The 22139-nt window shown below is 42.0% G+C and overlaps 1 protein-coding gene across 4 annotated transcripts in view; it reads left to right on the plus strand.

Moving 5' to 3' along the window:
• Positions 1–22139, plus strand: part of DCX (doublecortin) — a 109521-nt gene that overhangs the window by 77301 nt on the left and 10081 nt on the right. The window contains exons 4-6 of one of the 4 annotated variants that reach the window (XM_053375022.1): positions 3293–3395; positions 15132–15269; positions 21761–21858. In XM_053375022.1, the coding sequence (XP_053230997.1) occupies positions 3293–3395; positions 15132–15269; positions 21761–21858 (339 nt within the window). The remainder of the gene's footprint in view (positions 1–3292; positions 3396–15131; positions 15270–21760; positions 21859–22139) is intronic. The other 3 variants (XM_053375023.1, XM_053375024.1, XM_053375025.1) reach the window with 3 other exon arrangements.

A 22139-nucleotide genomic window follows, 5' to 3' on the forward strand; every position in this document is an offset into this window, starting at 1 on the left:
TAGGTGGCCCATTGACTGATCCAGCATGTTTTTTTCTGAAATTCTGAAATGTTAAAGAATGGAGCTGGGGGGGGGGTCCTTATTTATCAGTTCCTCTTGAAAGAGAACATCAAGCCATGTAGAACTCCAATCTCCGGGGAGATCTTTCAATGGGAAGAACTTCAGACATTCTCCCCTTAGCAAATTTGAAGGAGAGAGGCTGCACGAAACACTTATGTGGGTAAGGGCATGATGTGTGTTGCCCATATCAGCTATAAACTGGGTCTCATTGTGGGTCTCATATAGGTGAATCAGCGGGGGGGGGGGGGCTTCCCCAAAGTTCCTGGCTTGGAAAATGAAAGATGTGTGAAAACCAAAGAATTGTAATGGCAACTATTCTGTAGTTTTATCTGTCTGTCTGGTTTTAATCTGCAATAATAGTCACCCATCTGAAATGCTGAGACCCATCGCGGTAATGGAAAGCTTTGCGTCTGATTTATTATAGCCTGAAATTAATTTAATCACAGTCCAATTCAGATCAGTCTGTGGCAATGAAGATGAACTACTTCTGGCTCAGTAGGCAGTAAGCTGATGTGCACAGTATACCCACTAGGCATGGCACTCTCTGCAAATATGCAGGCAAACTGTGAAAGCTACAACATAGCTTGTGTAGGGCATGCCTGATACTTAATTTGTGCAATGGAGGAGGGTTTGAAGTCCAAATCCATCTTGAGGGCATGCCCTGATCTTGAAAGATGGGAATGGATTGTGAGTACCCAGTGTTTTAGGAGAGGCATTCTAAACAATCTGTACATAGTGGGTGGCTAACCTATGGCCCTCTAGATGTTATCCAGCTCCAGATCCCATCAGCCCCAGGCTTCATGGCCAATGGTCAGGTATGGTGGGAGTTGTAGCTCCAGTGCTCAGGTTGTGCTTGGGGGTTTCCTAGAGATATCTGGTTTGCTGCTATAGGAACAGGATGCTGGACTGGATGGGCCATTGGCCTGATTCAGCGCGTTCTTCCTATGCTCTTATGTTCGTTTTCATGTAATTTTACAGGACAATTCTGTGCATGTCTGTGCTGAAGTAAGTCCCATTGAGTTCAATGAGACTTACTTCCTGGTGTGTATAGATCTGCAGCTTTACAACTAAATCCTATGCACGTCTGTCTAATCTGTACATGCCAATAGGATTGCAATTCATGTTTGGGGTTTTTTTTGTTTTTGTTTCCACTTGTCAGGGAACTGACATCGGAGCCAGAGGCGGAGGCAAGGCTCCCAAGCGATGCTGGAGAAGGGCCCAGCAGGGAGAGAGGCAGCTCATCAGCTGGGGAAGGAAATCAGCATAACACCAGGGATAAAGGGGGGCAGATGGGGGAATCGGCGAGGGGGCTCCAGGACTCCTCGCCGGAGACCAGCGGGGAGAGCATGGGTCCTCCGCTACCCACACCCACCCTGTGCAGAAGACTTCCGGGCAGGGAAAGTAGGCGTAGACTTGGCATCAAGGAACTTCTTTGCTGGAAGAAGTTCAAGAAACTGACGGATTCTGCTAGCGACTGAACAGCCACGAAGTGAATGGCTGTCCAGACAGAAAAGGTTTAACCAGGCAACCTAGCCTAGAGTGGCAGTAACTTACGCACGAGCAACCCCTAAAACCATTACAGCACTAAATCAAAGCTCAACTTTGACTAGCAGCAAGACACTCTTTGACCCAAAAACAGAGTGGTTATCACCATGTCAGGAATATAGGTTATCACCATGCCAGAAAATAGACATAAGAAATACAGAATTCCAAAGCATTTATCCCAAGTTACTAATCAAATGCATATTGAGCAAGATGGGTTTTCTGAAACACTCTTTAAAGAAACTTTTTGAGCAGAGGCTATTGTTTCCCATCCTGGTGGCTCTGTTGTTCTGACTCACCTTAAATCTGAGCTCTCCAAAGATTAGGTGACACAAGTTACTGTGAAATTATTGCTGTTTCCAGTAGATTAATGAAGAACTTAGTTATCTTCTTGTTACTGTGTAATCGTAACTGATATTTCACATGTAAGGTATAATTAAGCTGTCATGACTGAAGCTACTGAGGAGCACATGGGAGCTTTTTCTGACACCTTGCTTATTATTTGTGTTGCCTCCATTGTTCTTGGCGCCCTGTGACATGGCAGGATAGTCAAGCATCCCCATTGCTCTTATGTAACCATCATCTAAAGAAGGAAAAAGCACTGGTGGGCACATGGGATCCTGTCTTGCTCCTCCATTAGCAGGCAAACCAAACAAATTTATCCCCCTATCCTTAACTGAGGGGTGCAGGACTGGGAAACCTGCCTGAATGCCTGTAGATGTCACAAATAAAATTTGGCTTGTGAAATGTAGACTAGAGGCTAAGCCCACTCAAATCAATGTGTTCATATTTATCATTGAAAACATTTTTGCCCTGCTTGTTTAACTGGAGAAAGGTGGATGGACCCAGTGAGGCTTACAAATATCAGTGGAAGACACTGCTCTCTGGTTCATAATCTAAAGGTCATAATTTAAACATAAAGGGGATTGGGAGGGAAGAGGTGCAAAGCCAACTCAGGGACTAGTTCTTAGTTGCAGAGCTCTTGCAAGAACCAGATGGAACAGAACACAGCAGAAGGAGAGAAGGTCCCAAAGGTTGCTAGTCTCTATTTGCTGAGGGGGAAATATTGTTGCCACTACCATTTTGCAAGGTGCAGTCCCTCCAAATGTCCCTATTTTCCAGGGATGTCCCTGATTTAGAGAAGCTGTCCCAGTTTCTAATTTGATCCTGAAATGTCCTGCTTTTCCTTAGGACATCCATATTTTCATTAGATAAATTTTGGAGGATGTGGTGGGATGTCCCTATTTTCACTGGAGAAATTTTAGAAGGTATGGAGTTATCCAACCCCCGAGCCAGTTGAAGGCAACCCTGTATAGGGAAGGTTTTTTAAAATGTTTAATGTCTTATTATATTATTATATATGTTGGAAGCTGCCCAGAGAGGCTGGGGCAACCCAGTAAGATGGGTGGGGGATAATTAGTAAAATTATCATTATGGAATGGGACATCCCTATTTTCATCAGAGAAATGTTGTAGGGTATGAAGGTGAAGGTCTTCTTCTTCTTTACAAAAAACCAACAGTTTATCCTTGTTTTTCTGAGAATATATGACATTTTGCAGCAGGCTTTTGGGAAATGAAGAAATAGCAATGGAGAGAAGGGGTAAAAGTTGCTTTATGCTTGCATGAAGCCTGTTCTGTAAGTGTGTGGTATGAATTAAAACTACAATGAATGACTTTGTTCTCTCGATAGGTGACCTGTCTCCACGATTTCTTCGGTGACGATGATGTGTTTATTGCCTGTGGTCCAGAGAAATTCCGCTATGCACAGGATGACTTTTCTCTGGATGAAAATGGTAATATCAATCACACTGTTGTTGTACTATCTATAAATTTGTGTGTTGTAGGAGGCAGGGGTAAAATCTTTTTATACCTTTATCAGCTTGAAGTTGGACTGCCACAGGGCTTTTTATTTTAGATGTGTGGGTGTGAATGCATGTACCAGTAAATACTAAGGGTGTGTGTCACTTCTGTGACAAGGTAAACCTAGGTGATTTGGGGAAGTCTCATATTTCTGAGTTGGATCGTGCAGTTAACAAGGCATTTTGAGGTGTAGCAGGCACTCCCTAAGCTAAGAGTGACCTTGGCAGTTGAAAAATGTGCACAACCAAAACCCACCTGGAACGAAGGATGGTATTCAACCAAATAATTATGGCAGTAGAACTCGTTTTGCTTGCACAGAGGGACTTCCCCCCCCTCTTCTCCATAGCACACTACACAAATCTGCTTCAGAGGGTTGAGGGTAACCGCATAATAGATTTAGTGAGCGTGTGGCTGGAGGAGAAGGGAGAAGATTCTGTTGCACAAGGATAAATCCTTGCCCTGATGGGATCTTCCCCTTGGTGCTGCTTTGAATACAACCCCAAGCTGACTCGGGAAAGTCCTAGAGCTCAAGAGGGCTAGGGGTGAATGTTTTGGGAGCTTCAATTTGATGGACAGGTCTAACTTTTAATCACATTTGTTTTTCTAGAGCATTCGAATAACAGTGACAATTTCATTTTGATTTTTGGTAGTGGGTAAAAACAATGGCTGGCAGTCAATGAAGTTTTACTCAGAGCAGAGCTACTGAAATTACTTGGCCTAACTTAGTCGTGTTCATTAATTTAAGTGGGTCTACTCTGAGTGAAAACCACTGTATGTTTATTTTTCACATGGATCTATGCCTCTCATTCTGCAAATCAATGACAAATTCTTCATTATATCCCCAAAAATCTAAGGTTTGGTGGACAGAAACCCACATCCAGAAACCCTATTGGAGTAATAGGGTCATTTTGGTGTGTGACATTTTTCCTACCATGGGGAAGATGTTCATTCCCCCCCCTCACCCTATTATTCCTATTGTACTAATATCCAAAAGGTAAAGTCTTCCTTTGCTGAATAAGAACTGCAGCTACCATTTAAAAATTGGACAGGCTTCCTCTGCTCAGGAGGAGTGACAATGCCTGCAAATGGCATCCTGTTCCATGAGAAAATGGAAAGTTATAGCTTTTATAAAATAATAATAATCAAAATATAAAGGTGCCCTATATGAAAACCATTGAATACATTTGCCTATACTTTGGCAGCCTCAATCCATTCTCGAGGTTCTGCTGTGCCTACAAATTTCATCCACTTCTGAGAAAATAAAAGGCTATAGCCATGTTTAGATTCCCTGTTATAGGGGGTGTGGGGCAGGGGACAGAGGATAGACACATCTTTGTTTTTAACAGATCTAAAAATTTGGTCCTGAATAACAAATCAACTTGGAGGGATGCTGAATAGCTCTGAAACAGACTAGGCTGCTTCCCAAAGTTAGAAATATATTCAAATATTGTGGTGAGTGCACACCTCTAGAAAAGGCAGCTTGAATTTTATACGCACAAGTGGTTGTTTTGCTGTCTGTGAGTTTTCAATATCCCCTACTCACCAACACCAAGTCTGTCTGTCCAATGTTAGTTAAAGCTTATGAATTGTCCACCTGGGTGTGGCTTGTCTCACTTTTAAACTTCACAGCATATCTCCCTTGTCCACTTTGAAATGTGTGAAGAACTGAGACAAGTGATCTCCTCCAGAGAAATTGTACATGTCTTATCCAAACTGCCTCTCCAAATGTTGCTTTAGCCAAAATCCACTGACAGCCTAAGAATCGGCAACCTCACCTCTTCCTTGAGAAATATTGCTAAAGCTCCTCTGTCTCCTCTTAAAAATCCTGCTTGAGGCCCAACACTGACTCTGAATTTCGGAAAGGTTGTGATGGTAGCATTTGAGACGGGAAATTCTGACAGCGCAATTTTCTGTCTTATTTGTGCCATGGCTCACTCTGTGCTGGCCTCAAGCCACTGTTAGGAGGCAGACGATGCCTGTATTTCAAGTGAGAGGGTAAAATAACCTCCTTTCAGAATATACTACTAACTGGGATGTACTTGCCTATGTAACAACACACAAAATTTCAAATTCTCTTGTGGGGAAATGTGCTGCTACCATCTTTGATGAAACCCTAGTGTCTTCATAAATGCATAGATATCTGGAAATGCAGTCCGTGAATGTAGATGTCTGGGTTTCCCACTGATTGAGCAGTTTACGCATGTTAGCATCTAATGGGCAATGACAGATTTGCCACAAGGCAGAATAGGTGGTCTCATTAATGGTGCCAACATTATACACTTCACAGGAGCGGCAGGATCTGCCAGGAAATGTCATCTCATTATAGCCATATGGATGCATTTTGTATAAGATACTTAATCACTCCCATTAATTTTTTAAAATGTTGATTTGTCAAGTGCTTCAAATGCAGGATGCAGCACCCCAAGAACTCCCTCCCTCTCTCTTTCTTTTTTGTAAACCAATGCTCTGTTGAATGAAATCTCTTAAACTCAGTAGAAGGCCCTATATAACTCCTTACCCATATTCCAAATTGAAAAGCAAATAACACTATGTAGAACAAGCAAATCTATGCAAGTTTAGCTTAAGTTGCATAATTAATACTGCTTGCAGCATTCAGCAAACTTGGCTGAGATATGAATGGCAAAGGATTTCATCTGTCACCCCCCCTTTTCCTGACATAGATCCTCAATCACCCCTTCTTCCCCGGCATGGATGGAGTCACTATTTTGTGGTTCACCTCAGGTACCGGCCCTGATTGCATTGAGCCCCTCAGTGGGCAGATCCAATGTTGCTGGCTTCTCAGCCCTCAGTTAATTATCAGCCAACTGGGAACCTGAGCAGGAAATGTGCAAGCCACCAGGACCATAACAGGGTCCAAGGGTCTCAAGTCATAATGCATGCTTATTATGCAAGCTCCAAAATGCATCCCCAGAAAACTGCCCCTTCTTCACTGCCTCCCAATCTAAAGTCTTTGCTAGTTTACCCATCATTTCCACTTGACTGAGATGGTTTTTTGGTGGGTGGCAGCCCTTGGTTTTCCTCCCACCCCTACACACACAAAAGTCTCACTCATTCTTTATGGAATCAGAAAGTCTTCATGAAACTTACATGTTGGCTTGGACCCAAGAGTCTTATGTATATTTTAGCAGTTCTCACAGCTCCAGGGAAGCTCTTTCTCTGTCTCTCTCAAGACAATTTGGAAAAGAAATCCTGACAGGGCAACTTGACAGGAAGCCCAGCCTGAGGTGTCTGAACCCAAAGAAGACTGGGCATTCTGCCAACCAGCGGAACATTTTGCTTGCAGGTGCTCAGAGCTCCCACATCTCTTTTCAGGTTCTTGGGAGATGCAAAAACTAGAAGCTGTTTATTGTGCATTATGTGTTGCTAGTGAGAGCCCCATTAAAATTCCAGTGTATTAGCTTTTATTATTAATTAATTAGATTTATATCTTTCCCTTCCTTACGAAAGAGCCCAGGGCAGCAAACAGACAAGCCATAAAACAGTTAAAACATCTAAAAAACAATTCCAATGCAGCTGCAGACTTGGAAAGATCTCTGCTTAAAAGGCTTGCTGAAAGAGAAAGGTCTTCTGTGGGCACCCAAAAGATGACATAGGTGCTGCCTATCTGATACCCAAGGGAAGAGAATTATGAATGGTAGATGCTGTCACACTAAAGGCCTGATTCCTATATTGTACTATACGGACCTCCTGATAAGGTGGTATCTACAAGAGGCCCTCATCTGCAGACCTCAATGACTGATTGAGTATATAAGATGTGAGATTTTTTACAGATATCCTGATCCCATGCTATAGAGGGCTTTATACACCAGAAGCAGCACCTTGATTGCAGCCTGTTAGGTAGCTGACAGCAGTGTACATGAGAACGTGACTGTTTGAAACCACATCATCTTTGGCACATGCACACCCTCACACACCACACCATACCAGCTCTGCAGTCTGACTTGTGTGGGCCAAAAGGGCTTCAGACTCCCAGGCATCTTCTCTTCTATCACCACAGCAGAGAGACCAAAGAGTTGAAAGTCTCTGCAGCCACTGGTTTGGCTGTTCTAAGTCATGCTGCCCCCTCCTAAGGCAATGTGGACTGTATTCAAGGCACCTGCAGCAACAAAATGCATCTCTCTCTAGACCTGGCATTAAAAAAGAAAAGAAAAGTCAGTAATAACAGATTCAACAACTAACAATTCGCTTTCCTGACACCTAAAAAACTCTGTCTAATGATAGGGTCAGTCGTAGTAGCAAAAGCCAGAGCAGGCTACCTTGCAGCTGCACCCAGAATTATAGCAGCGAAGGAATAACTTCCTTAAACCAAACCCTGCCATCTTCAGGGGCAGACCTATGGCACAGGGAGAGGTAGCTGCAGCCTTGAGGTGCTGCTGCTGATGTGAGTTTCAGCCCATGTGTTATCAATAGAAAAGAGAAGCACCAGGCACCATCTACTCCTGTGTAAAAGCATTGAGACTGTGTCCTCTTAGACCTTTGCCAGCCACACACATTTTGTTCACAGTAGATAAAAAGCTTAAATGAATAGAGAGAGTCATGGATAAGAATGGAGGAGTAATCTGTTTTAAATGGGTTTATACCCACAATTTGGTGGTTCTGACTGGTCAAGCTTTGCCCACATGTTACAGCCTCTTGCATCAAGCCTCTTGTGCATGTTTATGAAAAAGCCCAACTAATTATATGCAAAGTTACACAAGCAAAAACTATGCATATGAAAAGAGTCAAGCTCCACACAGTACTATATTTCTGCAGTATAATTTCATAAGAATGAATACATGAGTATTTTTATACATTGTTGTCTGTATCTGTTTATGTGCTGGTTACTTTGGAAATATATTAATATAATATGCATATAATAATGTGAGCATTGTTTGTATTCTTTTAGCAGAAAGAGTAAAAATCAAGGAGCAGGATGAGTATTAGTGGGAGAAAACCCACATCTGTATGGATAGGCTCAACATCAAGATTTCAAGAAAATTTCACTCCTTATCTCAGTCCAAGCTTTCCTTTTCAGTTGCTTGCTTAGTTGTTTGTTTGGGGTCCCCCTCCCTTCAAATAAATTCCTAAGGCTGCTAAACCCCCAACAGAAATACAATTAAAATATACAAGACTACATGTTTTTAATTAGTAAGGTTGGGCACTTGAACCCCTAGTGCCTAACATTTATTGTTAGTGTATCATATATAATTAATATTCATGCCATTCCATCCAATTTTGGTACATAAATGCAAATCAGGCATTTAGAAACATAAAGACTTTAGAAACTAAAGGACATCTTTTGATCTTCCCATTCTTCAAAACGAGTAAGGTCTTTGGGGTAAGGAGAAGATGCTCTGTGTTACAAATTCATATTGGGCACAGAGAAATGATACTTCCATTTTGGATGGATTGGGTGGATAGGCAGATGAATAGAAAGATAAATGCTGTTTTGAGAGGTTCAGTAGTGATGGCTAACTGGTGTTGGTCCCCAGCATTCTGAAGTACATATTGGAGTTCTGCGAGAATTGGGTTGCCCCAGTGTTGCCCGGGTGTTTGATAGGGCCCATCTGCACTATACATTTAAGACAGTATCATTCCACATTAAGCAGTCACTGCTTCCTTCCAAAGTATCTGGGAATTGGGGCTGTGTGAGTGGGATAAGGGTCTCCTAATGACTTTCAGCATAATGAACAAACTACAGTTCACTGGACCCTTTGGGGAAACAATGACTGTCTAAAGTGATAGGGTTGTGCTTTTGATGTATAGTGCAGATGGGGCTATAATATGCATCCAAGCTCCTATACAGGCATTAGAGTCTCTGAATTGGACCATGCCCTTGCCATCCTCCTTTCTCAGGCTTTATTTCACAGCTCAGCAGCTAGAGTTGATATGTCTGTGGTGCCTGATGTCCTGCAGATGCATGTCTCTTACTGTGATGGCTTTTGTCATGATGACATGAGTAATTCTGCTTGCCTGACTGGAGGATAGCTGACAATGTGAGGGACATCGGCTGCTGCCTGATGTGATGTCCTGATGCTTGACAAGGCAAAGTATTCTCTATCTCATATTTCTCTCCTGTATTCATCTCCCTGCTTCTGTGCCTCTGAGCTCCTTTGAAAAAAGGTTATTCCATCTCTTTTAAATCTATTCATCTTGGCAGTGTCTTAGGGCTCCCCAGCAAGCCTGACTCTTGGAGACTGTTATAATCTTGCTTTCTGCCTCTCCAACCCCCATGCCTAGCTCTGATGGTGCGGTTCTGCATATACTGGCATTTTCCATGGTGACATTACATTATAATACCATCTCAGAAGACGTCATATTGTTGTCGTCCCCCCACACTAATTGTAAGGAAACTTGGGGAATTTTATTGCCAACCTCGGTTCTGGTGTGTGTGTGTGTGTGTGTGTGTGTGTATCTTCTCTAGTTTTCAGTTAAAAAAAATGCATGTAACGAACAATCTCCATATACCCTCACCACCCAAGGAACATTCCACCCAAGGAACATTCCATGCATATACTGGCATTTTCCATGGTGACATTACATTATAATACCATCTCAGAAGACGTCATATTGTTGTCGTCCCCCCACACTAATTGTAAGGAAACTTGGGGAATTTTATTGCCAACCTCGGTTCTGGTGTGTGTGTGTGTGTGTGTGTGTGTGTGTATCTTCTCTAGTTTTCAGTTAAAAAAAATGCATGTAACGAACAATCTCCATATACCCTCACCACCCAAGGAACATTCCACCCAAGGAACATTCCATGCATATACTGCCATTTTCCATGGTGACATTACATTATAATACCATCTCAGAAGACGTCATATTGTTGTCGTCCCCCCACACTAATTGTAAGGAAACTTGGGGAATTTTATTGCCAACCTCGGTTCTGGTGTGTGTGTGTGTGTGTGTGTGTGTGTGTATCTTCTCTAGTTTTCAGTTTAAAAAAATGCATGTAACGAACAATCTCCATATACCCTCACCACCCAAGGAACATTCCATGCATATACAAAGCAAATGAAGACTGTATCAAGCAGATTATAATTAACTATAGTAGTTAAGGGTCTTTTACTCTTCATCTTAACACACTGCCCTAGAGTGAACCATTGGTAGCTGGTGGACGGGTGGGACAACATTCTTCTTTCCAGATTTAATAAAGCTAGCCTCAGAACAGGTTGTATCACTTGTCTTGTAATGGAAGGAATTTCTTCAAAGACTAATTTCCAAAATAATTGTGCAGGTTTGCATTCCCACCGCATATGGATGTATTAGCCTATCTGCTGACATCCTCTCCAACATAACGCTTAATAATAATAATAATTATAATTATAATAATAATTGTATGCCACCCATCTGACTGGGTTGCCCCAGCCACTCTGGGCAGCTCTCAACAGAGTATTAAAAACACGGTAAAACATCATACATTAAGAACTTCCCTAAACAGGGCTGCCTTCTAAAAGTCAAATACAGTGGTACCTCGGGTTCCGAACTTAATTCGTTCCAGAGGTCTGTTCTTAACCCGAAACCATTCTTAACCTGAGACGGGCTTTCACTAATGGGGCCTCCTGCTACTGCCAGTGTGCAATTTCCGTTCTCATCCTGGGGCAAAGTTTGCAACCTGAGGTACTACTTGCGGTTTAGCGGAGTTCCACAGGGTGGGTGCTACTATTGAGAATGCCCTCGGCCTGGTTCCCCACAACCTCACTTCTCGCAGTGAGGGAACTGCCAGGAGGCCCCTGGAGCTGGACCTCAATGTCCCGGCTGAACAACATTGGTGGAGACAGGTGTGTAGTCCCATCTGTGAATTGTTTTAAAACTACTTTCTCTCATTTTAGCTAAATCTGACATAAAAGCGCCCCCCCCCCCGTTTTCGCCATACTGTGTTATCAATTTCACAATATTGATCTGATTCACAAATAGATTTTTATGAAATCAGATCCCTGTCATTACATCACAGGTAATCTTTTAGATACTGGATAGCAACCTTTTTGATTCTATGTATAATTTAAAGTCAGTTGTTCAATAACATTTAAGGGTCTGGTGGCTTGAGATAATACGGCTGGGTTAGCAAGGAAATGTATAATTTGATGTATGGACAGTGAACTGATTTCAAGGTCACCAAATTGTATCATTTTCTGCACTCCAGTAAGAGGTTTCATCCCCTTATAGAGGTCTCTTTTTGTGTATAGTCCCTTTTGTTTTCAGCCTTTGAAATGTGTTTCTCTAGAACTGTTACAAAATGAATAATTGTACACATTACTGGGGCCAAATTTTTGGATCTTGAGGTTCAAACTTGTAAGTCTGCTAAAGAAAAGGGACTCAGTATATTGTTGAGGACAATAGACTGGTAAGTTAAATAGGGTAAGGTCTCAGCTCTATTTCTATAAAAACAGATTATTGTTTCATTATTACATGCGCAGGATCATGACCATAATAAATTTGGGGTCCTAAGTCCTCCCATATGTGTTGATTTATTTAAATTGGATTCTGCCATCTTGGTTTTTTGCTTTGCTGTATAAAGTTAATTGAGTTAAATTCTGTTTGTTTGTTTTTTAATAATAATTATGGATTTGATCAGGGCATCAAAATTCTTTTTCTTGCAGAAATATTCTGTAGGGATCTTCTTTTTTTATATAAAGTGCATTGGAAGGGAGTTAGCAGAAAACACACCCTCCACAAGAGAAAGAAAGAAAAAGTCCCAGCTACCTCAAACAGCAGCAACAAACATAATCATTTCATTTTGGCATTATTATTCATCATTCCATTTTGGCAAGCGTCCCAGGGGGGCCATGACACCTGGGGTGGACCGCACCCACCGCACACCCCTTCCTCTGCCAATGCCCACAGGCTTAGATTCTAATAAATAAAAATACATCACACAAGGAGAAAGGGGCAAGGAGGGAAGAGAATAAAAGCAAAAAAAAAAAAAACCTTAAACCCCCATGTTTAGACAGCTGTTCCTATCTCTCCCACTGAGGCAGCCTGACAAAATGGCTGCCCTCAGATGACTGTGGAGGGAGAGAATAATAATAATAATAATAATTTATTATTTATACCCCGCCCATCTGGCTGAGTTTCCCCAGCCACTCTGGGCGGCTCCCAATCAGTGTTAAAAACAGTACAGCGTTACATATTAAAAACTTCCCTGAACAGGGCTGCCTTAAGATGTCTTCTGAATGTCAGGTAATTATTTATCTCTTTGACATCTGATGGGAGGGCGTTCCACAGGGCGGGCGCCACTACCGAGAAGGCCCTCTGTCTGGTTCCCTGTAACCTCACTTCTCGCAATGAGGGAACCGCCAGAAGGCCCTCGGCGCTGGATCTCAGTGTCCGGGCTGAACGATGGGGGTGGAGACGCTCCTTCAGGTATACAGGACCGAGGCCGTTTAGGGCTTTAAAGGTCAACACCAACACTTTGAATCGTGCTCGGAAACGTACTGGGAGCCAATGCAGATCTCTCAGAACCGGTGTTATGTGGTCCCGGCGGCCACTCCCAGTCACCAGTCTAGCTGCCGCATTCTGGATTAATTGCAGTTTCCGGGTCACCTTCAAAGGTAGCCCCACGTAGAGCGCGTTGCAGTAGTCCAAGCGTGAGATAACTAGAGCATGCACCACTCTGGCGAGACAGTTTGCGGGCAGGTAGGGTCTTAGCCTGCGTACCAGGTGGAGCTGGTAGACAGCTGCCCTGGACACAGAGTTAACCTGCGCCTCCATGGACAGCTGTGAGTCCAAAATGACTCCCAGGCTGCGCACCTGGTCCTTCAGGGGCACAGTTACCCCATTCAAGACCAGGGAATCCCCCACACCAACCCGCTCCCTGTCCCCCAAAAACAGTACTTCTGTCTTGTCAGGATTCAACCTCAATCTGTTAGCCGCCATCCATCCTCCAACTGCCTCCAGGCACTCACACAGGACCTTCACTGCCTTCACTGGTTCTGATTTAAAGGAGAGGTAGAGCTGGGTGTCATCTGCATACTGATGAACACCCAGTCCAAACCCCCTGATGATCTCTCCCAGCGGCTTCATATAGATATTAAAAAGCATGGGGGAGAGGACAGAACCCTGAGGCACCCCACAAGTGAGAGAAGGCCTAACGGAGCTGGCCTGTCGCAGCTCTGCTTCTCAGCTCTCCCAGTGGCTGCCCTTGATTGGCAGTCTCCTTTACCCATAAAATAAATAAATGGAGATCCCACTCTCACATATACACACTGACTCACCCACCCACCCACCCCTTGAGCCCTAAATTAGTTATGCAATTTCTATTCTCCCAATCAATCAATGCTATTATGAACATCTACTGATGTTTCTTAAGGGAAGAAATTACGGCCTTGTGCTTTAGAGCAAGATCTACAGCCCCACTTGCAGTTTTAATTATTTCCTTCATTGCTATAGGGAGGTCTCTTCTCTCAAAGCAGTAGCTACATTCTGCCACTCCTCCCTAAGTTCCTTTAAATATTCCTGTAAAAGCTCAACAGTTAGAGCTAATTCCTTCTCAGGCGTGGTTTGATTTTCTTGCTATTGCAGGCCACTCTCCATTCACTGCTGGCCTGAAATTTTTAGATTAGCTGATCACAATGGGAAATAGGACTTTTTCTCTTTCTCGCCTCCAAAACTCTGAAGCATTGTTTTCTTATGCTAAATCTGCAATAGCACACTGAGGGCTGATTAAGGTTGAAAAGTATTTTAATTTGGTGGCGTGAGTGGGATTAGATAATCTAAACCACCATTTTATGTGATGATATCATCACACACGCCCCTTGGGTGTATAAGATTACTTTGTTCCCAGTTCAGACCTTGCAATCCGAATTGTGGGTTTGCTGCAGAATCTGTAGGTTAAATATCTGCATAGTTATATGCAATATGTTGTTTGGGATTAGATAGTGCCAGGAATGATCTCATAGTAATTAGACCAGGTTTTCCAGGAGAAAGTGTTGGGGCAAAGGGAAAAGTGCTTGGGCCCTAGCAAGTATGAGACAAGTGGGAAACCACTTGAGCCCGTGCTTTCTAAGACAAGTGGAAGTATGGTCAAGCCATTAGACAAGGCTTGCTAAGAAGTGGGGGAGGCATGGCTGCACCACCACCAGGATGGATATACTTCCTTTCCTGCGAGGAAGTCTGGATGTGTCAGAGGGCTGGAAGTTCCTGTTAAACCTGCAGCTGCTGTCCATAAACCAAGTAAGCACTGGTCAAGAAGAATCAACTCCAGAACTCTCCAGGAGTCCAGGGAGATGGAAGAGAGCAGAAACAAGAGATTGGGGAAAGAAGAGGAAAATTCAGGTTGATTTAATTGACATTGGCTCTCTAAGGTTTCAGGCAGAAATCTTTCCTACCTGAGGATTCCAGGGACCTTTCAAATGCAGATCATGTGCACTACTGCTGAACTATATAGGCCTCCCTCAATGTATAATTGTAATGCCATGCTTAAAAACAACAACAGCATACTACCATCTCTCTAGGTCAGGCTTGCTCAAACTCTGCCCTCCAGATGTTTTTGGCCTACAAATCCCATGATCCATAGCTAGCAGGACCAGTGGTCATGGATGATGAGAACTGTAGTCTCAAAACATCTGGAGGGCCGAGTTTGAGGAAGCCTGCTCTAGCTGCTGCAGATATGTAAGACACTTAACGGATCAATGCAATCACTTACTTTGGTTTTGTATGTTGTTTATCAGAGTGCCGGGTAATGAAAAGCAACCCTCCAACTACTCCAGGCAGCAAGTCCTCCCCAACACCTCAGAAGAGCTCTGCAAAGAGTCCAGCTCCTGTGCGCCGGAGCAAATCCCCAGCTGATTCAGGTAACCATCAGGATGGTGAGTGACACTTCTTTTCCCAGCAGATAAATGTTGGCTCCACCTGGATCTGGGTGATAAGTTAGCATCAGGGTCATTGAGTCATACATTTCTCACTCATGTGTCACACAGGGCTGGCAACAGGAGCTTTGTATCTTTAGGCATCTGACAAGGTCCATAACCTGGCAGAGATTGTCTAGAGAACTGGACCTGCCTGCCTGTTGTTGCTCCTCCTCATCACCACAGTCACTTGGCTGTCTTTTGCCCAATCCTGACTCTTCATCGCCAACTCAGAGCAGGGATGCGTGTTTCTCATTTTTCCAAGGTTACTCAGGAACGCTTGTTGAAAGCTCATTGAAAATCTGAGCACACTTTATCAACGGAATCACCTTTTTCTGTTTACTTGTTGACATTCTTCAAAGAACTCTAATAGGTTTGTGAGACAGGACTTGCTCTTGCAGAAGCCATGCTGGCTCTGCTTCAGTGAGGTTTGCTCTTCTATGTGATACAAACATACACACACACAAAAAATAATTTCTACCAATTTTCCTGGGACAGTCATTTAGCTAATCAGCCTGTTATTCCCAGGATCCTGATTCCCAGGGGGCTGACCTAAGGGACAAGTTACATAATTTTGTTTGAAGACCAGCAATTGCACATATGATGATGATGATGATTTTAGAACTCTTGGGTGGATGCCATCAGGACCCAGATTTACCAGTTTTTATTTTGCCTATTAGGCCTAGAACTTCATCTCTCATCACTGGTATCTGTCTTGGTTCCCCAGCCTCGCCTTCTGTAAAGGTTCTTCAGGCAAGAATATACACAATTTTTGCTCAGGACACTTAACAGAAAGAAAATAAAATATAATAAAAATCCAGCAAAACAGTAACATGCAAAAATAAAAAGATGCGGAAATTTGAGAGTAAAGCCTATTACTAAAAATATATAAATTCAAACTCAGATCTATGAATGGCCCATTTCTTGACTAACAATACTTACAAATAAAATCAAGTCTTCATTAGCCAGAACATCCATTTTGACTTGCCCAACATGTTTCACCCTATGGATGTCTTTAGCGGCTCATATACACTAATTTTTTTTTATCTTTTTAAAATAAAGAGTTCCACAAATTCATCAGGGCAGTTGATTAGCCCTAAGATCACTTCAGTGCCCTACAATTTAACCTACACATAAACACACAATCTAAGACCATAAGAAGACCCTGGCTGCTGAATCAGGCCAAAGACCCAACTAGTCCAGCATCCTTTTCTCACAGTGGCCAACCAGTTGCCTCTGTAGGAAGACCACAGGCAGGATCTGAGTGCAAAGAGTGCTCTCTCCCCACTTAACAATTCTCAGCAACTGGTTTTAGAGGCATGCTGCTGCTTCTGACCATGGAAGGAGAACATAGCCATTGTTGCTTGAAGGCATTGACAGCCTTATCCGCCATGAATCCACCTAATCCGTTTTTAAGCCATCCACTACCTCTTGTGGTAGTGAATGCCCTGTGGGAAAGACAACTTTTTTTCTATCTTGAATCTGCCCCCTCAAGGCACTGGCATTCTGCTAGTTCGTATGAAACAGCAATGTTTGGTTTGGGGGTTTGCTTTTTTTCTTTTCTTTTTTACGTGAATGACAAATAGGCTAAGTAAGTTTTGATTTGTAACAAATTGGAAGAGACACATGAGAAGAGAAAAAATGGTGCTGAATAAGGACACCATGAATAAAACATTATCTGGCCTGATTTTTGTGTGATGCTTATCTATTTTATTTGGTTGAAACAGCATATTCCTGAAACTTTTCATCTGTGACATGCCTTGACAACTTATTCCTCACCCTTACATGTTACAGTCATTTGGTCTTTTGTTTGACCCAGACGTGTTTTCCTAACGAAAAAAGAATATTAGGCTGGAAATAAGATCAGCTTGATGAGTGCAAAACATCTGAATCTTTGCATATCTTTCCCGGTTTTTGGTTGTATAAGAAACAGAGTGTCTAGGTGAATTTATTCGTTCAATGTTTCTGCCACCCCCATGATAATCTATACCAGCTCTAGTGATACTTGCTATATTCATGCCAGTGACTGAAATTTTAAGACTGGTGATGACATTCGACATATTATTTATAGAGAAGTCACAGCTGTTTCTTCACCTGCAGTAGAAAAAAGCCCCTCAGCTTCTATCCAGTTTTGCAGCTTGTATGATAGTTTTGCATTGTACATGGATGCTGTCAGTTATTATTATTATTACTACCACCACCACCACCATCAACCTTTCAACATTTGCATGCTGCCTTTTCAGGGCTAGCCCTCCAATGGCAGTTCACAGCCTACTAAAACAAAAATGCATCACAAAACAGCAACCAAAAAATGCTAGGGTAGTCAGTAATGCATTGCTAAATTTATATTGTACAACACTTAGATATTAAGTGATTTATAAATCTTTTTAAATAAAACAGAGGGGAAGAAGGATTTGCATTGAATTTGCACAGGTTCATTTATACAAAGATGCAAACGTAAAATGTAAAGATATAATTGAATATAATATGTACAGATGTAAAGATGCAATCCATTTCACCACAGTGGGGGCAGAGTGTGACCTGGTGGCTTGTGCACCTGATTAGTCTGCTGTCCAGCTGCTTACTGTGGATGGGCAACTTCAAGGCCCCTCCCCTCTTCTTTCCCTTCTTTCTTTTTAATCCAGGCTTAAACCTGGCAGCCCTTCCAATAGAGGGCTGCCCTCTTTAAAGTAAGCCACTTGACCACAGTATATCAATCCACAATCTCTACTGTAACAATAAATCAACAAAGACCCCAATAGACTGAAACAAGTGTTACCTGCAACATCATGCTATAGCATGGATTGCTGCAGAGCTACTACATATCCCTTTCCTGGGATATGTTAATTAATTAATCTGGCCCCTCCCCTCTTATGCTTTTAGTGGGCTCCAACCCCTTTTAAAAGTACACGCAGACCTAATGTAAGAAGCAATTACTTGACCCAAAGCATTCACAAGTGATCAGCTGCACTGTGGATTATGAGAAACAGGGAAATGTTCTGTTTTTAATAGAGAAGCTTGGAGTCTTTAAAATGAGATTTCATAAGATTGCTTTCAAGCAGTGTTATTTATTCCCACTTCCAAGTTTTATTTGAACCATAATGACCTATTCATTCTGCTATTATTTCATGCATCAGTCTGAAATCATACCCAGATATGACCAAAGCTTGCTTCTTAGCCAGCCCTGCAAAAAACAAACATAGCATCTTTCAGTTAGATGTATTTTTCATCCCAATATATATCAGTACTAAAAGATTTTACAGAGAAGTTTAAATGTATGATTTATTGGTGGCAGAGTGTTGCATCCTACTAGGATGTAATCAGATCAGACCCTTTAAAATGAATGGTCCTATTTTGGTCATGTCTATTAATTTCAATGGGTCTATCAAAAACATTATTTTTTTTTAAATGCCCATGCAGATTTTCATTACAGCAAATAACAAACCAATCAAGAATTGTAACTATACCGTGACAAAAGGAGATTTCTTTCAAGGCTCAACCTAGATCAGGTGTTCTCAAAGGTGTTGTAAGAGGCACCCCCAAATAAAAAAGAGAGAGAGCAAAGACTCCCCAAGTGTAACCAAAATGACACCATTAGGAAAATTAATCATTTTCTATAATGAAGTTCAATACAAAGGAAGGCCTCAAACGCCCTACTTTTAATAAAGCTAATGCATCTAATTAGACGTAGGGGAGGCAAAAAGACGCTAGAACTACTTTCAAAGACAGTAGAATCATTTTGCAACCAAGACGTAACCAAAATATAAACTGAATTCTATTCTCCTTTCAATAAAATATGTAAATTGTCCCAAATACTACAAATAATACACTTTCTTATTTGATCCATATTCGAACACTTCTGTAAAATATTGCTACATACATACACTTTCATCTCCAAGCGGTGAGAGATTTTATTGGTCTGCATGCCACAGGTTTGCTTTCCTCATTTTCTGGGAAAGCCCGTGTCATTGTATAAAATCCTCATCGGCTTTCCAGAAAGGACAGTCAGGGAGATTGTGGAGTTCAGGGAATGAGGGCAAATATAAAGAAAACACACACACACACATCATCAAGCACCTCATAGCATGTCCAAAGCAGGAATAAATAATTCCTCTTTCGTGGTGGGCAGAGAATTTTACAAAAATTAGGGTTTTTTTTTACCTCAGCTTCCTAGCTATATGAAACCTTCGTTGTGTGATGTGGAGAGGATTCCATGTTGCTTTAAGGCCAATTAACATTCCCATGCCCTTTGCAAGTACCAGGGGGAAGATCCATAGGACATTGATTTTAAATTAAAACATGACCTTCTCATGCTAGTGTCTAGCAGGCTGAGCCTGAATGGGGAAGGCACGATCTTCTAGCCAATGAGAATCTGGATGGACGCTTCTCATTCATTGCTTCCCTAAAGGCCTGCAGAGAAAGGGATGCGTTTTCACAAGACTGCAAGATCTAGCAAAACATCCACAGAATGCCAGCCTGGCTTGATCTTTTGAATGTTTACCAAGAATCTTTATTACAAGTGGATCTATTGCGGTCTGGATAGTCTGCAAAGGAGACTTCTAGATTATTACTTAATGCTTTGGTCTGTATATAATGTAGCAAATATTGCATTGTTTTCCTGCCCTCATCCCCTATTTGCCTCCCCGCCCCCCATTTTATGTTCTCTACAACTACTCTATGAGGCAGGTTAATGTGAGTGGTTTTGACCTAAGATCAACAGGTGAGCTTCATGGCGTTTCACACAATTCTTATTGCAAATATAACAGACAGAAAGGAAAGAAAGAATGAAAGATCCACTCACATTAACAATAAGAATAATCCACCAATCCTAATTCAAGCATATGTATTAATATAGGCATACATATACATTGCTGTTATAGCACATGTGATAGAAAGAAGAGAGTTTCTTCGTAGACTTAAGCCTACCTCTCTCAGAGCTGGTAAACCTGTATTTATAGTTTAGGAAGCCAAGTTGAGAACATGTTGGGGAATTTTCCTTGAACATTCAGAGCACATAGAACCTCACCCCAAAGAAAAATAGGAACTATTGTTTGTTAAGGATGATGGGAGCTTTAGCTCTTACGAGTTCCCCGGATTCGTTGGGTGAAGCCATGTGCTTTGAATGTATGATGTGGATGTGACTCAAGTCAGACCTTTGGTCCGCCCAGCTCAATATTGTATCTACATTGACTGGCAAGAGCAGTTTAGGGTTTCAGGTAACAGTTTTTCCCAACTCAACGTATATATCAAGGATTGAAACTGGGGCCTTCTGTGTGTAAAGCATGTGCTCTGCCACTGAGCTACAACTTTATCTATAGATAGTACCTCACATGATTGAATACTTCTCTGTACAAATGCATATACTGTATAAACAAATCCATGCACATAGAAAACTAGCTAGGGCAGAACCCTTTGCCTGACACCCAGCTTTCAGTATGGAGGGATTTTTAAATATATATTTATTTTTTGGTACAGTCGTACCCTGGTTGTCAAACACCCTGGAACCCAGACGTTTTGGCTCCCGAACGCCGCAAACCCGGAAGTGATTGTTCTGGTTTGCGAATGTTCTTTTTTGAACCTGAACATCTGATGGGGCTTCTGTGGCTTCTGATTGGCTGTAGGAGCTTCCTGTAGCCAATTAGAAGCCACAATTTGGTTTTCGAATGTTTTGGAAGTCCAACAGACTTCCGGAACAGATTCCATTCAGCTTCCAAAGTATGACTGTATACAGGAGTATTGATTTGTATGTGCTGCTGAGTTGCGACCTAAAGAGGTACCACTAGGATACAGGTTTACCATCTTACTGAGGACAAGATATGTTGGCAAGAATTGGGGACAAAGAGAAAGAATTGCTGTTCAACTCCAGGTGGGACAAAATACATTGATGTGTTCACAAAGTTATAGATAAGTAAAAAGGGGAGGGGAAACTGCTAAGGTTATCTGCTAATGACATATAAAGATTTTCTATGGAAGATCTACTGGCCTGGATTTTTTCCCCTTTTGTGGAATAATACCTTTTTGTGACTTTGCAAAAGTGCATTGTGCTGATGAAAGTTAAAGAAGTGTTAAAGTGCAAATTTAAAGTGCACAATTTTCAGTTCCAATCTTATCTTTCTTTGGAAGGAAAGGAAGGATTTAAATTCAATAAATAAAAATAATTCAATCAAAACTGTTTCAAACTCAGCATTTCCTATCCTTCTTGCAGCACCCAAGTCATGTTTTCAAAAACATGACCTGTTACTTGCAAAGCAAAAGATATGTAGACAGACAGACAGATACCTCAACTGTGAGGTGGAAAAGAAACTTCATCTGAACCAGCAAATCATGATTTAAAAATTTTATTTTGGAATTATGCTTCATAAACTGGAACGTTTCAATGGGAAACTGAATAGGCATTAAAATATATATATATTGTCTTTGTTCATTGCTGATTTCTCGTTTGCTTTGTACAGCCAATGGAACATCAAGCAGCCAACTGTCCACACCCAAATCGAAGCAGTCTCCAATCTCCACACCCACCAGCCCAGGGAGCCTCCGTAAGCACAAGGTATTACGTTTCTTATACCTTACTAAACCTCCTACATGATTATTACCTGCCTGCATCACTGTAAGAGTTTGTGAGGGCGGGAGGAGTACCTGGACTGCTCCACTTGAAATAGCCAGATGGTGGTAAGTCAGTCACTGGCTCAGCTGCAGTCTAGTAACTATAATGGATCTCTATGCTTGATTCTGCATGGGGCTGACATTTTGGTTGGTGGTGCAATCAACTGTTAGGGATCACCCACTCTTCTGTGCTGGTTTCCCCTGGGGAAGCCTGATCTTCAGCGCTGA

Source organism: Podarcis raffonei, chromosome Z (genome assembly GCF_027172205.1).
Source record: "Podarcis raffonei isolate rPodRaf1 chromosome Z, rPodRaf1.pri, whole genome shotgun sequence".
Classification (NCBI taxonomy): domain Eukaryota; kingdom Metazoa; phylum Chordata; class Lepidosauria; order Squamata; family Lacertidae; genus Podarcis; species Podarcis raffonei.